General features: G+C 40.4%; 1 protein-coding gene across 1 annotated transcript; it reads left to right on the top strand.

The window, feature by feature from the left end:
* The first annotated feature begins 701 nt into the window (after window positions 1–701).
* ufl1 (UFM1-specific ligase 1) lies at window positions 702–16,246 on the top strand. Its single transcript, XM_049590920.1, has 19 exons — window positions 702–921; window positions 1,119–1,264; window positions 1,518–1,546; window positions 2,602–2,699; window positions 2,903–3,017; window positions 3,227–3,357; window positions 4,973–5,031; window positions 5,120–5,266; window positions 7,410–7,585; window positions 7,683–7,862; window positions 7,989–8,118; window positions 9,927–10,049; window positions 10,271–10,391; window positions 10,486–10,652; window positions 12,048–12,178; window positions 12,341–12,421; window positions 12,513–12,598; window positions 12,703–12,883; window positions 15,021–16,246. Exons 1-19 carry the CDS (start codon window positions 845–847, stop codon window positions 15,234–15,236), a joined length of 2,394 nt encoding a protein of 797 aa, XP_049446877.1. The 5' UTR covers window positions 702–844; the 3' UTR covers window positions 15,237–16,246.
* Window positions 16,247–17,701: the final 1,455 nt, after the last annotated feature.

Genomic DNA, 17,701 nt, shown 5'->3' with positions numbered 1-17,701 from the left:
CTGGTGACTATTTTGTTTGCTTGTGACATTAAATCCTTACTCCTACATCTTCATTTATGGATTGGTTTCTTTTACAGTAGGATTAAGGTGTTTGATTTCCCATCAAATGAATCCCTGGATGCAGGTGGAGATTTGAGTAGTATTCAAAATATTCAGATAAGATGGATCATACTTCAGTTAAAGTAGCAATACAAAAATGTAGAATTATTCAATCACAAGTAAAAGTCCTACATTCCAAATTGTATTTATTTGTATAGGCTATTCATTTACTTGTTTGTTTGACAAGGGCAAATGCATAAGACATTGCTACATATGTAAAACACAAAGTAGATGCAATGCATACAGGTTTCTAGCTATGGCCCGTTTGCAACCCCTGTCCCTAATTAGGCTTTTATAATTAAATCAGTGAGTGTAAGATTACTGAGCATGGAGTAATTCACGAGTACATGTAAAGAAAAATGAAATGTTAAATTACAAAAGCAATAGCATTAACCTGAATGTCCCAGGACTGTTAGTGTATTATCATGTATTATACAGAATATATGTTTAAAGATACTGCTGCATTATGTAAAAACCATTTCCTAATATTTTGTAACATAAAAACACCCCGTTTAGACATTAAAATTACTGTAGGCTATCTGATAAACCCAGCGCGCGAAAGGCAAGAAGAGGAGATTTGGTCCTCGTGGCTCTCGGTTACTCACTGTATGTTGACGTGTGGCTAAGCTAGGCAGAGAGTATAGACTGTAAAAATAGCTAGCTGGGCGCCTGCTTCTTGACAGTGGGTGGTAAAGAGAAGCACTGACAGCCCCGACTGTTTCTGCAAACACATAAACTTGTAATAATGGCGGCTGACTGGGAAGAAATCCGCCGGCTTGCCGCTGACTTTCAGAGAGCACAGTTTGCTGACACAGTGCAGAGGTAAGTGCACATTAGCAGCTGTTAGCAGCGAAGCTATGGTTAGCTAGCATTAAACTTTCATTTAGAAGTAACGCTGCTAAGTTAGCTGTGAAAATACCTCTTTATGTTACCAGCTGGCGTTAGCAATAACAGTAAAAACATACGTCTTTAATAAGCAGGAAACGTCTCCAATGACACTTTGCTAAACCTGTCTTCAGGCTGTCGGAGAGGAACTGCATTGAAATTATTGCAAAACTGGTCCAAGACAAGAAGCTGGATGTGGTGCACACACTTGATGGGAAGGAGTACATCACCCCTGCACAAATCAGCAGAGAGATACGAGATGAGCTCTATGTCCATGGAGGTCAGTGTAACAGCCACATGAAGCACAGGCTCCAGAAAAGATCCTGTCAGCTAAGCAAGCTAATACAGGCCTGTCAAATGGACTTAAATTATATATAACTGTCACTGTCTGTGGGATATAATCACTTTTCCTGTGTTCACTGCTGTCATACCCTGTAATACATAATATGAATATCACTAAACCATTGTCAGCTGCAGCATAGTGAGAAGTGTATATGATAATAGAGAATAAATCCTGTCCCTCTGTTTCACAGGGCGAATCAACATCGTGGACCTGCAGCAGGTGTGTATCAGCATGTTGCTCTGAGCCCTGTGTGTTACCAGCTGTGTCCTGTACCATATGCCCACAGAAAGCTGAGCCACAGAATTCATGTTTATTATAACTTCCTGATAATTAGATTTTGTTCTTCCCCCTTTCAGATTATCGCACACATTGACACATTGAACTACTTGTGAAAAGGCTTGAGTTAAAACTGGGTTTTTATTTTAGAAATAGGAAGTGCTTCTCTTTCTTGGCCAAAAAAGACTGGTCTCTGCCACATTCTGGACTGTGCTTAATTATAGGGATGTATTATATATGAATGCACCCTCCCGGTGTTTGCATGCTCCGGACTATGTATCATAATGCATTGAGGTTTATTATCAACTGTAAGCCCCTAATTCATCACTGTGTCTTGTATGCTAGGGTTGGGTGGCTGTCTTTAAAATTTCATGGACTTTGTCATCGGCATTCTCTTGTTTACAAAGCTATTTTTGTCCTACTTCCAGTGTATTTATGTGTGTACAATAAGCACAACTGTTTAAATGGATGCTCTCCATTTACAGAGCATGTGTTTATTGTGTGTACCTAGGATACATACAGAGTTTTGCAAATGAACAGTCATGCATGCAGCTCCTTATATGTGGAATCTTCTGTAGAAGGACTAAAAGCTGCATTGATTGGTTTCTCTCAGCTGTTTCAAAGCACTGTTGCAGTATTTTTGTACGCAGTCATCTATATGCAGTGTCAGGGTGTATTTTAGCTGGTCTGTAGTTGCCCCTGTTTTATCTTTTTATGGTTCACTTATAACATATCTCAACATACATTTTGGCTTTTCATGATCTCATTAGGTGTTTTATAATGCTTGTTTTAGAGTTGTATATTTTTATTTCATATTTTTGTTCTTTTTTGTCTGTAACTTATGTTGATGCCTGTCTTGGCCAGGAAACCCTTGAAAATGAGATTTTTTTTATCTCATGTTTTTTTTCTGGTTAAATAAAGATTAAATAAAAATACAATTTAAAAGTCTTGTTTATTAAAACTCCTCAAAAATGATGTTGTGATCTTCTTCCTTTCAGATTATCAATGTGGATTGGGTCCACGTTGAAAACAGAGCAAGTGACATTGCAAAAACTGATAAAGGGGTTCAACTTGTACTGGGACAACTTATCGATGAGTGAGTATTATGTGACACTGTCACCACAAAGACTCTTTAAAGACTTAATCATTTCCTGGGAAACTGACCTATTGTGTGTAAACGGAAGTGTAAAACACAGATTTTAATTGAACAGGTAAAAGACACAATGTTAAGCATATTATATGCTGAGAACGTATTGTCAAACTTTTTAAGCATGTTGATTATTCATGTGTTGTCTGTAGCACGTACCTGGACCGTTTGGCTGAGGAGGTGAATGACAAACTGCAGGAGGCTGGTTTGATCAGTCTTGCAGAGCTGTGTAAAAACTATGACCTCCCAGGAGATTTCTTATCTGAGGTGAGTCTCATAGTCTTTATCTTCATGTGTTTATCAGAGCAAAAAATCTCACAAGAAGTTAGACAATAAGTTGTTTCATGTATTGTATTTAGATGATTGATTCCTCCTGACAGTTTTAGATGATCTCAGCTACTTTGATATGTTGATGCTTGCTGATTTCCCTGTCAGTATGATAATATGATAGATGTATTTTTTCTAATATCTCTCAGGAGCTGTCAAAGCGTCTTGGAAAGCTCATCCAGGGAGAAATGGACCAGTACAACAGAGGGATCATATTTACCCCAGCTTTTGTTGCTCGTCACAAAGCCAGAATACGAGGGCTTTTCAGCGCCATCACAAGGTAAACGTAGCACTGCTAAGTTTTCACACACTGGGCCTCATGCAAGAACCTCTCGTACAACAGATTTGTGGCTGTTTGTGTTTTAAGACAACTTGCCACAGTCACCAGTTTTCTCATACTTAGAAATTTACAAGTGGTCCAGACCTATTGTACCTATCGCCATGTACATGCACATGTTCTTTCTTCACAAGGGACGAAACACTTTTTTTGACTGGAGAATCATAATGCCTTAATCTTATTGGAATTTGAATATTATACCAAAATTAACTCTCTCCTCAAAGCCAGGCTACATTGACAAAAATAGTAATTTTATTCCATTGAACATGGGAGCTTCTGGTCTACTACTATGTTGATCAGTTCATTTGTTTGTGTTATTGTGTGACTTTGTTCTTTTAAAGGGTTAGTTCGGACTCACAAAAGTCACAAAATAACACAAACAAATTACCATTCGAGGCAGCAGTAGACCAGCAGCTCCTTTGTTCAGTAAAGTAAAATCACTGTTTTTGTGAATGGGGTCTGGCTTCAAAGAGAACATAGCAAAGTTTCACTTTCGGTTGATTCCCCCGTCAGAAAGGGCAGTCGGGAAGTTCTGAGCATACGACTGGATAAATGAGACTCGGAATATACTGTGCAAGTTGTGTGAGAGTGAATGGATGCTTTGATATAGTTTTGCTGTTGTTAAACTTGGACCCCTATGACTTCAATTCGTAAAGAATTTTCTCTGTTTTGGATTCTTCATTCACCGTGGAGGCATGTCAGAAAACAAAGTTTTCTTAATGAATTCAACGTAAGACAGGATGATTTTTGATATAAATGTTCATGTGGAGGGTGAAATATTCCTTTAATAGAAAATAACATTCTGTTCACCAATAATTATCATTATGGCAGCCATTTTTTAAAATTTGTTTTATTTTATGAGCAGATTTACATTTCAATTTACTGAATAATTCTGTCACTCGAACAGCCTGAGGATCCTTACGCCAGTGACAGTATCATCCAGTATTGCATCCAACAGTGTAACATCACCTGAGGGCTGTAATATTCTCTCATAATCTCCATGACTGTCACAGACTGCTTTGCTTTATAAAGATGTTGTTTAGCATGTCTGTCATAGCACAGCGCTGCTCTAATAAATCTGTGTGTCGTTGGTAGCTGTATTGATCTTCTCTAACTGATTCGGGTCTCCTAATATGAATACTAACTCTGCTGAAGTTGCTCTGTTTTTGTCTGCTCATTTCTGTCAGCAGAAACTGAAGCTCAGCAGTCTGAATTTCTTCCCTTATTCTTTGGGAACATTTTTGTGAATGAAACTTGATCGTGATCAGAGGTGAACAGGCAGCCTCATAAGTATTTGGGGGTCTCAATTCTGCTGACTACCCCATCTCACAAACATGAAATCACTCATCAATAGGTAGTATTCATCAGGCTGAAACAAGCGCTCGATGACAAGTTTGTGCACTTAATTTAGAACACTTAGAGCAAACTTGATAAAAAAACAAAGAGAGATTTAGGATAACAATATGAAAATGGTCTTGCATGAGGCCAGATATCTTGAACTGTATTGTACTGTTAGTATTTTACACTAAATGCTCTCCTGTTTGCCTTTAATCTGCAGGCCAACACCTGTCAGCAGCATGATCGGAGCATTTGGGTTTCAGGAACATCTTCTCTACTGTAAGCTGAGACATTTGACAGTTATGTATTTGACTGGTTTTGGTGTGCATCAGTGTTTGATATTGGGATGGGTTTTTGTTGTTGCCAGCCGTCCTGGAGGAATTGGTGAATACTGGACGACTGAAAGGAAGCGTGGTTGGAGGTCGGCAGGACAAAGCTGTTTACATCCCTGATATTTACGCCAAAACGCAGAACGCCTGGGTGGACTCTTTCCTCCAGCAGAACGGATATCTAGGTATGAGCTGTTTTCGTTTTTTGTTGTTGGTGGTGGTGTTTTTTTTTTTGTTGTTGTTTTTTTAGCCTCCCTTTTCAGACTGTGTATGTGCTTAAAAAATCCCAATACAATACAAAATATTGCTCTGTGAAGCCCAGCCTCCAAATAGACATTTCTCCCTATGGTGCGTAGCATATGGTGACACCCACAACACTGTTTTAATCACTCAAGATAAAAGACGAACAGTAATGATGAAAAAACACAACATTAATAGCAATGTAAACTAAACCTGCATTTTTTAAGAGATGTATGTTCAATCCCTGCAACATTTCTGCAGACAGTTTTAGGATTTTCTTATAAAAAATTCCAATAAGAAGAGCGGCCATGACCTCAACACACCAAGTTACCTGCAAATACATTCATGTTTAAATGACTTTGTCCCTGGAGTCACCTTCTCAGGCTGTGCTTACACCCAGCCCGCTTCAAACTTAGACACACGTTTTTCAATTGCACCAAATTTATATAGGTATGGGTTATGGAGCTGTATTGAATAATATTGTTTTACATTTGAAGCCAAAAAGTTGCACATGAACACACTGCAGAGACTACAGCCGACAGCCAACCAACACATACATTCAAAAAGAGAAACCAGAAGACCGTCTTGACGCTAGTTAGCCAGTTAGCACATTAACAACACAATGATGAAAGAACAGAGCATATTTATTGTGTGCCAGTGAACAATAACACAAACCATCATGAAATGAAAAGAAAAATAATCTCTCCTTATGTAACGTTTGTATGTTTGTTTTGGTCTCACTCCCTCTCGACTAAAGCTTTTTGTTTACTTTCCTCACTTCAGTTTTCTTCTTGTGCGCTGAGCTGTACTGCCAATCACAGTGATTTCATTCACAGACTGGCTGTGTCATCTCTGACGCCAGCCTACCCCTAACTCCGATTCAACATGCTGAATTGCCAATAAAAAGGAAAAAAAAATGGCAAGGGGCAACGGTGTTGACACACCACACCAACTAAGGTGGCAGATGCTCACCATTAGTCTGACATTGACGATGGCTAACCGTGGGCTTGGTGTGTCAGGGCCTTTAATAACAACGTCAAAAACTAGTCCACTGCAGATTGAAGCAGAATATTTTGATAGATAAAAAACATCTTGTGATTTTTTTTAAATAGATACATTGATCTTTATCCAGTAAATTGTGATTTTTAAACTTTACAATGCTCTGGAGTTGTGGGAAATGTTAGGACACACGAGTCAGAAAGAATCCTATACAGCCACCACTGGAATCTAATTATACCAATAGTAAAATAGTAATAATATTAGAGTAGCCCAAGCTTTATCTGCAACTGTGCAGTAAAAAATAATAATGACCTAATTGGTTGCAAGCATGTTTTTAGACTCTTAAATGGAAAACTGGAGGAAAACAAGTGGAGCATGAGCAGAGAGCATGTGGTTGTTTTTCCATGAGCAGTGAAAAGTGATTTTTCTTTGAAATCAATTGAATTTTTTTTTCAGCACACATGAAATGAATAACTGTTACCATGAAGTATTAAAAAACAGGAATGAAGAAAGATTGCAAAATGCCCTTTCCAGCAAATATGTAAATTCAGTCGTCTTTGGCCGCAGGAGTCACTAAAGCCCCATGCTTCTATGTGGGGGGTCTGTGTAGTGCTGTCGATGGTGGTTGAACTTTTTAAACTTGTCGTGGAGGCTTGCCGTGTGACCATGGCAACCGCAGAAAGAACACTACAGCAAGGGTAACTGTACAGGAGCTGATTTTACTGTATGTGAGTTACCTGACCAGCAGAGAACAAACATATCAGTGAAGAGAAACGGTGTTAAAGCAACATCTGCTTCAAAATCCAGTTATCCAATCTGGTCCAATAAACAATGGTAATGATTAATGATGATGATTAATTAATCATCAAAACGTAGTGTATTAGTGGTGTCATGTTGCAGGATGTTAGTAGGATTAGAGGTATCCTCTTAAATCTTAAATCATGGGGAGGCGTCAGGATGTGATTTGGAGGTTCCATTCACAGTGAATGGTGGTTCTACTGTTTGAATCTGTGTATGTGATGTTAGAGTAGAGGTGTGATGTGCATGCATTATAGTCTAAATCAAACTGATGAAGTGCTCCTCCTGCAGAGTTTGATGCGTTGGCCAGGTTGGGGATCCCTGACGCCTCTACCTATATCAAGAAGCGCTTCAAGTCCAACAAGCTGCTGTTCCTCAGAGCAGCCTGCGTGGGTCAGGCTCTGGTCGACCAGGTGGAGGCCTCTGTAGAAGAAGCTGTCAACTCTGGCACATGGACTGACATACAGGTGTTCACACAGCTTTGTATTCCCCTGAGCCACTAATTATTGTAAAAATATGAGTTACGTCTGTTTTTCATTCTGGCTCTCCCTGTGGCTGTTTTAGCCAATTTTGCCGAGCTGCCTGTCGATGGAGGACGTGGGGATGTTAATCAACCAGGCTATGAGAAACACTAATGTCCAGTCCTCTGCCAGAGTGTTGGGAGACACGGTCGTCGTCAGTGAGAAGTTCATCAGCAGCTGCCTGTCCTTATTTGAAGACGCCATGCAGCAGAAAGCTCAGATGGTACAGTACAGCCTCGTTTGTAACACACCTCCACAGAACACTCCTGTGTAGAGTCAGTAAGCACAATGTCCTAATTTACTCTTTGAAAGTACAGTGTCTGTGTTGTTTGTTTAATGTGGCTCTCAGGAAGTCAAGAACAATCCAGTGTTTGTGATTACTGAAGATGATCTGAAGCAAGCATCCATGCTGACAGAGAGCTCAGCAATAACCTCTAAAAAGGAAAAGAGAGAAGCAGAGCGCAGGAAGAAGGCCACAGGTTGGTGAAGTTCTCCCAACCTACCTCTGAGACTAAACAAACACACACACACACACACACACACACACACACAGGCAAACTTGGAAATCTACTGCAGACTTGGAAACTTTTGCCACAGTTAGCCTGTTCCAGACACATCTCTTAGATCTGAGTCTTAGAAAAGTTGATCCTCTGTTTCCAGCGTCCTGAGACATGTCTGCACCTCTTTGTTGGCTGTCCCAAACTTTTCAAACACATCTGATTGCCGTGTTGCCAAAAGGAGGATGTGCTGGTTGTTGGGTCACCTTGGAGACAAGTTTGAGACATTTGTCATTTGTCAAGTTTTTGTGTCATTCTGTAGCCTCCCAGTAGTCTTTCTTGTGTATTCAAATCTGAAAATTCAAATGTTGGTCTTAGTATGTATGTTTTTGCACCAAAATGCTATTTTCTAAGCCCTTCTGAAAATGTTTCCCCACGTTTCTGTATGATGTCATTGCAGACAGGAGTGCCAGCACAGAACTTTAGAAATGAACTGGTATGGATGCCACGTTATTATAATACGAAAGATTGAAGCAGTTGGTAGACCACCAACCCCTGTGTGCTGTGAGGTGTAATTATTGTTGCTATCAAAGGAGTCCGGTTGCTTTAAAGAAAGCTATGTAACGGCTTCAGTTCCCTGTCAGAAAGGGCTGTCTGACAGCAAGGTAAAATAATAAATATAATATTCTAAATATAGCCAACAGGTGGTCTTTTTTTCTACGTGGCTAAAATAGGTTTTGCTGCTGCCCCTGTCCACAGTAACCAAATTTCTTTGACAGAAACGGTAATTTTGGTTAAAATGTATTATTGATACAATCACAGTCAGTCATACTGTTGGCGAAGTGCATGTTTGTGGGTTGAGGAAGGGCAGGTCATCAGCTGTGTAACCTATGCCACTGCTTTTTGCTAACGGCTGAGTGGGTGTTTCCATTTGAAAAACCTGGAAAAGAATGCAGATGTAGTTAATCGTTTAGTCTATAGAATATTATCAGAAAGCAGATGATGTTCCCAGAGCCCATGGTGTTGTCTTAAAATGCTTTGTTTTGTCAAACCGACAGTCCAAAACCCAAATATATTCAGTTTATGATCATAGAAGGCTCATGAAACCAGAGAGTATTCACGTTTGAGTAGCTGGAGGCAATGAATTTTTTACAGATAATCAAAATACTTACTCATTTCCTGTCGATTACCTAATTAATCAAGTAGTGGATGGATCACTGCTGCTCTAATACACACACAGCCAATAATGCAGGACACTAATTCTGTTATCAATATAATAGTAGTCAGTAAACAAGCTTCTCAAACAGAAATGTCATTTTAAGAATTTAGAATGAGGTAATTGAACTTTTCGCCACTTTAACTTTCTTTGTGGCATGTGTAAATTCATCCTGTGCTATTTTTACACCTGTTTCTTGATACATACACCTCGTGAGGCAGAATGCTTCACATCTTCACCTAAAAAAAAAATGAGCACAATCCACCCCTGCAGAGCTTTTCTGGCTGTTGATTTAACCTGGTCTTGGACTTTTGCTAGTGGAATAAAATTGTAATCAGGGCACCGTGTATGCGATCCGTCATGTGCAGCCTCATGTCGTCATAACAACAGTCTGGTTAGTGTGGACAGCACAGTCATTCTGAGATTTTAAAAGTCTTGTATTTTCCACTTGGCTTTAGCAGAACACTACCCCAACCCAGCAGAAGGGTACTCACTATCACATGTGATATTTGATATGAGAAGAAGGGTATTTGCTCCTGGATTATGTATCATCTGTTAACTGTTTGTCTCCCAGAGGGCAGTGGCAGTGTGAAAGCAGGCGGAGGAGGAAATGCCAGAGAGATCCGGATCCGTAAAACCAAGAAGAAAGGGAGAAAAGACGAGGACAGCGACGAGGAAACCGGACCTTCACAGCAAAGTACAGTCAAGGCCACAAAGCTATTTTATCTGCACAGGGACATAATGTCTCTATATGCACATTAAACCTGTTCAGTGAGGCATTTTACTGTAACAAGAGCGTAATGGCTGGTTGGCTAGAAATCTCTCCCCTGGGTTGTTAAGCTTTTTTTTTTCATGGAAGACAAAGGTAACTGTACTATCCCTGTGAGACTAATTAGCTCGTGTTTTACCTTTGCCAAGATCGCAGTAAACAGACTGCAGCCCCCTTTATGGCCCAGGAGGAGATCGTAGCTGTTTTAGAGGAGAGACTGAATGACTGCCCCGAAGAAATCCTCTCTGAGCTGGCAGAGCATTTAGTAAGGTAATACAAAGGTTTCTGTCCAAAGTTAGTTTTCTCTGCTAACACTTTGCTGCAGAAAACTGAGAACAGTAAGTCACTGTTAATATCTCTGCAGGCCTCTAGCTAAATCATATCAGGAAGTGCTGCGGACGGTGTTCATGTCCTCCACCAGCTCTCCATCAAGGGCCAACAAGAAGAAGAGCATGAAGGAGCTGCAGGAGGAGATCACCAACCTGTACAACAACATCCGACTCTTTGAGAAAGGCACCAAGTTCTTCTCTGGTAAATCCTGCTATTACAACTAAAGCGGAAATCACATTTCATCAAGATACAACACTATATTGATGTTTTGGACAAGGATAGGATGTTTGCTGAATCACAAAGCCTGCTGTTATGATTCAGGGGCCTGCGATAGATGTGAGACAGTGTCATATGCCCATTAAACAAACTGGGTTACAGATGAAGCTACCACTGCTTTTGTTGTTTTGCTTTTGGCCGTGAAAGGAAAAAACACATCATAGATTACTGTAAATAGTTGTAACCAGTTAAGTGCAGTAAAGTTTACTTTAAATTTACTCCAATAACACACATAAATCATGGCTTAACAACAACAACAACGTTTATTATACAACAGTTAGTTCTGGCCCTGCAATCTGATTGGTCGAGAGACAGTAAAACTGTGATGATATTGGAGTACAACATCACGGTTATTTCACTGTGTATGTATCACTCCGCCTCACAGCTGATTGCAATCAACAATCAAATCAAAACTGACGGTTAGTGTCAGTTAGGTCAGCAGTTGCGTTGTGGACTAATTAATTCATCCACTGTCAAACAGCCAAAAATATGGATTTATTTCCTAAAATAAGTTTTGAATTGAACTATGAATGGTCATAAGAGGAAGATGAGGGAGAGGAGAAGCTGAATCCATCTGAGCACACATCCGGGTTTGTCAGTGTTTCATCAGCGGAGCTCAATGACTTGGAGAAAAGCAACATACTGTCAGATCAGAAGGCAGAGTCGGCTGTGCCTGTGAAGCCACAGTCCACCATGCAGTTACCAGAAACGTGTGCAGATAAATGTGTATAAATGTGTAAGAGTAAGTGCCTGGCGCACCATGTCTGCGTTACATAGCAACGGTGACAGCGGAGTCCTGAGGGAACTATTTTTGTTGGCGGAAGACAAATAAAATGCTTAAATTATCTATTTTGTCCTCATTTTTCAACATTTCTTAATCAGCCTTGCTTATTTAACTGTTGAACTGTTGTATAAAAGCAATATCACACTCGAGCTCGTGATGTTGTATTGTGATATCGTCACGGCTGTGATTCGGTACGACCGAATCCATTGATATTGATATTGGATTGTTGAATGGATTCATTGAGGTGTTGATTTAACTGTTAGAGGACTTAGTTTGTGGTGCTGTTCGACTGGTAGGAATGGCAAGCTTTGCCATAGTGCTGGCATATATAACTGCATTGGAAAATTACATTTACAGTGTTGCATAAGCTCGTGTCTGGATCTTTCATGCCATATTCTGAAGGAACCTTAATCAGCAAAAAAAACAACCATGTCTGTCATGCCTTTCACACATGTAAATATGCCCTAAATGTGTATGTAAAGAGAGAACTACCTCAGATTCAAAGTTAAATTGGTGGAAATTCTTTTACCATGCAGATGAAACTCAGGTCCACATCTCCAAGCACCTCCTGAAGACCCTGTGCACAGACGTCACCAACATCCTGGTCAACTTCCTGGCTGCTGACTTGATGATGTCTGTGGAGAATCCCAGCACCATCACCAACGAGGTCTCCTCTTAAATAACTGCATTCAGCTAGACAGGCAAAGAGCTGAGCTCACATTTAAATCAAGTTAGACTTAATTAGGACCATGCGCCATTGTTTGAAATGCACTGTGGGACTTGTTATAGTTTGGACTTGATCATGACTGTCTCTGATGTGTTGCCTCAGGTCAGAGTGAAGATTCTGGGCAAACTGTCAGAAGAGACCAGAGGACCGCTCATGAAGCTGCACAACTGCCTCAACGGCAAAGTGAGTGCGTTTCCTGTCAGTTGCATCATCAGCCCAAGGATACAGCAGAAATAGAGTGATGGAAACTTGTTCACTTTTTGTTGCTTCACAGACTATAGAAGACTTCATGACCAACATAGAGACCTGTGCCGAGGTGTGTGGCTTCATGCTGAAGAAGGGAGATAAGAAAAAGGAGAGGTAATACATGCTTTTTGGATTGCTTGTAACTTTTGAAATCTAAATGTACATGAAGTTCTTTCTAAGTTTTGTAGTTTTAATGTGCATGATTGCTTGTTACCCAGACAGGCGCTGTTTGTGCACCGTCAGGCTCTCACTGAGCAGCTGAAGGAGACGGAGGATCCAGCTCTGGTGCTGCACCTGACCAGTGTGCTGCTGTTTCAGGCCAGCACCCAGTGTATGCTGCACGCCCCTGGCCGCTGCGTGCCTCAGATCATCGGCACCCTCACTGGCCGGATACCCACGGTATGACTGACACTCGCTGACTTACTGGCTGTTATAAGCCACATTCAGTTCTGTGACTACGAGATATTGCTATTATATAACAATGGCTGTGTTTACATGTGCAGTAACAAGTATGGTGCAGGTGCCACTTGTTTCATTTTCAGCTAGTAGTTACAGGATGTGAGCATTAAAGGGACAGTTCACCCCAAAATGAAAAATACATATTCTTCCTCTAACCTGTATAGCTGCGTATCAGTCTAGATAATTTTGGTGCGAGTCCCTGAGCATTAAAGATATCGGCCGTAGAGATGTCTGCCTGCTCTCCAATATAATGGAACTAGATGGCACTCAGCTTGTGGTGCTCAAAGCGCCATAAAAATACATTTGAAAAACTCAGCAGCAATGTCTCTTTCCAGAAACCATGACCTGTTTACTTAAGATATCACCGTTTCATGGTCTCACAGTATTACAGAATTATTATTATCAGTCAAAATAACCCTTAAAGGTATGAAAACAGAGGTTATTGTTGGTTAAACAAACATTTTATTAGAATAATTGAAACTTGGGACCATTTTGTTCATGGAAGTATGTGTAAAAAGTTCCCCCCTTAGAAAGTAACTATAAACTAACTAAAATAAAATGGAGATTCTCCGTCCGGTTGCATTTGCTTTTACTCTCATAGATGAGCATATGTACACGGTGCAATAAACATCAACTTTTATATCACGGTATACCTTAAAACTGGTATATTGTTTCAACCTTACCTTGTTGTGAGCAGTTTCATGCAGGAACTATTTTCTTTCTACCAAACTACACCCGCCAGCTGTATCACTGTGCATAAAGTAAGTAAGCAGCTTTATTTTGAGCCACAGTAGCCCTGTAGCATTGTTAACTAAGGTATGTTAGCACCACTAACTGTGCTGACGCCGCAAATGTGCTAACAGTGTTAACAATTGGGTCTTTGGCATTGTCAAACCATGCTGCACCAATTTACATTTCCTTTGTCAGTTTTAACATGTCATACCATGACCACACCACACCATGCCAGAAATAGACCTTCTCTGGAGTAGGGCCAAAAGCATGCCCGCATGCCAGGTAGCAGTGACATCTCACTGACAGCGGCTAACCCCGTCGTGTTAAGTTACTGCTGATGAAAACCAAACATTTCCTTATTGTGCTGCTTCACAATGACAGCTTTAACATAAAAAATAATGGGGGTTTTTACTGTGAAGAATTTACAGGAAATTAAATTTGTTTATCACAGAATTAGTGGAACTTGTCTAACTAGTCTACTGATACAGCAAGGAGTAAAGTGAAAGCAGAAGCAGCCACAGTGAGATGTTGATGTAGAGCTGCAGACATCAAGCTCTTACTGCACCTCTGCAAACAGCTCACCTCCAACAGGTAAACTTCTTTTACCTGCCCTGCTGTGTGATAGAAAAACACATGCAGCAAAATAACAAGGAAATTTAGCCACGGATCAGCCTGCTGCTTTTAAACGTCATCACTCAATATAAGCTGTCATCAGTTAAGGACACACCCTTAATAGTCTTGATGGTGAACTGAGTAACAGTTAAATGTTGAAATTCCTCTCCCAAAAACAGTATGGACCAGAGAGTGAGGAGTGTTCTGACCAGAAGTCAGAACACTCAGCTCCTAATCATTGAGCAAGTTGTATGTATTAGCAACCCAGTCAGCCTTTCACCCTTTGGTCATTTTATGCTCAAGGACAGTCCATTTTGAGTTCAGCTTTGATCCACCATTTCAACACATCATTCCAGTTCATAGAGGAAAATGTCCCCAGTGGCAGACACAAATACATGAAACTAATTTGAGCAAATAACATAAAATATACACCATCTCAGTTAGGAGTGTTTAGTACGCAGTTTGTGATCTAGAGACTGTTTATTTCAATGAAAACCTACAGTAGTGCAGCTTTAGCTCTCTTATAATAGACATGTTTATTTGTGCTTCGGTGTGGTCTAAATGCTTCAGCAAATGTTGGCAACACACCGCTTCATCTTAGGATTGTTTACATCCAGTTTTCAGACTCCACAGCTGTCAGTAATCTCCATCTGCTGCAGTGTTGGTGTAATAGAGTGTTTGTTTGGGGAGTTAAACAGCTGAAATGTTTGCGTGCGTCCATGTGTTGCTGCAGGAGCAGCAGCAGCTGCTGGCTGCCTACCAGGGCCTGGTGGTGAAGCAGCTGGTGAGCCAGAGTCAGAGCAGGAAGCAGGAGGAGGCCGAGGGCGAGGCCGACAAAGCGGAGGAGCAGGACGAGGAGGCCAGGAGTGTCCGCGCAGAGCTCATGGCCCTGACACCACAAGTCAAGGATCTGGTGTCCCAGAGGAAGACATCTGTCACAGAGGACTGAACATTTCATAGATTAGAGAAATGAATGTGATCGATGATGAATCTTTTTATTGTCTTACATGTTGAGATGAATACTTAAAACTCTGTCAGATCAGCTGTTAAAGGGTAACTTCGGTGTTTGACACCCTGGACCCTATTTTCAGCCGCAAAACAGGCTGCACCTTGCTTGTTTTTGCCAGTGACAGGCTCAAAATATTAAGTGTCTGATAATTTATGGAACGGATCCCTACAGACGTAGATCTTTTTGTTGAAGAGGAAGATCCTTTTTTTGTTTAACCAGAAACAGCCCTGAAATGGCTGTCGACAAACCCACCAGACTCCATTTAAATAAATAGTAATTATATTATTGTAAAACACACTTAATTCAAAGTAGACAAAAGCAAAATAAAACACACAAAAGCCATCTCTGTCCGTCTTTCCACTGTTGCAACAATCACCAACTCTGGTTTGGTGGAAGTAAACCCATAAATCACTGAGTTATATGTGAGAATATGCTGGCTCTATTCACAATAGAATTACTATTTATTTAATTGGAGTCTGGTGGGTTTGGCGATGGTGATTTCAGGGCTGTTTCAAATTAAACAAAAAGGTTCTTACTCTGTCTCGGTCTGTCTCTTTAAGGATCCTTTCCATAATGTTGTCAGACACTTACAATAACAATCTGAGCCTGTCAGTGGCAAAAACAAGCACTTTAGTGGACGTACATTGAAGGTGCACAAATGCCCCAGCTGGTTACATCATAGTTTTGCCCTCTCTCAATACAGGACCATTTTCAAAAATTGTTGGCTCTATTAGTCACTTAAAAAAAGAACTTGGGAAAATGGGATCCATTTTGAAAAATACCAAAGTTCCCCTTTAATACCATATTTTTGTGATTTATCCATGTGGACATAATTCTAAATTATTAAAGTAAATTCCTGTGTGGGATGTCTCCCTGTAAACCCAATTAACATGAAAATCCTCAATGAGGTTTTGATTTTCATGCATTCATTAAAGCTCTCCTCTTCCTCATGTGTTTGAGTTTGTTATTATAAAAGGTCTCAGAATCACTGTGAGCTATGACTCACTGTTCACCTCACTATAGCAACATTCGCGCTCCTATACAGACCTGGGAAATTGTGCAGGACAGTTTATTATTAACCTTGAAAATGGGTTGACAAAGCAGCCTGCTTGTTCTGAAGCTTTCTGGCAAGCGAGTTAATCTCAATATTCTGATGAGCACTATGTGATATGGCCGAAAGCACCAGAACAAGCCAGTAAGTGAACCCTGAAATTAAAACTGTCAGGTTCAATTCATGATTTAGCTCAGATGAGTGTGAGAGGTAATCACAATCATGAGATGTTTAAGCTCCTATTTCCATGGCAACTGCAGTCATCTGACAAGGACAGTTTGACATAGAAAGCTCCAAAACAAATGAGCAAGTGGCCCTTGAGTTTAGAACACTTTGTCAAAGTAGCTGGAAAAGTAAAATGAAGGGTTTCAGCTGTCACAGGAGGAGTTTGTGAAGAAGCAAGACATATTTGATGATGGGAACAAGGTTTGATTCTACATGTTGTCACAGTTGTAAAGAATGCTCATCAAACAAGTGGAAATCTCACTTAGACTTATTGAAATATTCCCATGATATTTCTGTGACTGAGAAAGTGAATGCTTTGGAATAAGAGTTGTTTGTCTCCCTCTTCTGGCGACGTATGGAGCATCACATAACTTAAATTTTAATGGTTTGTCTTTCTATGTGTAATTCTCTGTTGTAACACTGGGGGGCACCAAACACAAAATAGTATCAGCAACACACTGGATAATTAGATTATTTTAGAGGGCCAGAAAAAGACACTTTACATGACACTGTCACACAAACCAAATTTAGATAATACCACAATTATGGCAACAGCATTAAATATACATATACCACACAGTGTATGGACAGCCTAACATTACATACATGTGTGATGCTTTAACACCCCATTCCAAAACCATCTGCTGCAATAACTGCTCTCTGCTATTCAACCAGATTTTAGACACTGACTGCAGGGATTTGCTCCCAATTCCATTTCATCCCAAAGGTGTTGGGAGGGCTCTGTGTGCAAACCAGTGAAGCTCTTTCATGCCAAACTGGGAAAAGTTTTTTCTTTCTTTCCTTGTTTGTTTCCAGAGGCATTGGCATGTTAAAACAGGAAGAGGTTTCCCAAAACCTTTGCTGGAAGCACACTAAACAACAACAACAGCGTATTCTGTGGTATTGCAGTTACACTTAAGTGGATCCTTCATCCATCCAAACAATGACAAAGTCCCACATCATATATATGTTGATATGTCTTAAGCCATACAAGGTGATTTCTGGCTAAGTTCTGGCGAGTCCCTGAGAGGAACTGATTATTGGGGGGCTCCCTGAAGAACTACATACTGTACCTTCAAGACCTTTTGTTCTGTTTGCATTCACATTGCCACCAGGAACACTGGCGTTG

The sequence above is a fragment of the Epinephelus fuscoguttatus genome, linkage group LG11 (assembly GCF_011397635.1).
Source record: "Epinephelus fuscoguttatus linkage group LG11, E.fuscoguttatus.final_Chr_v1".
In the NCBI taxonomy this organism is placed as follows: Eukaryota; Metazoa; Chordata; class Actinopteri; order Perciformes; family Serranidae; genus Epinephelus; species Epinephelus fuscoguttatus.
This window is presented reverse-complemented; position numbering and strand designations above follow the sequence as displayed.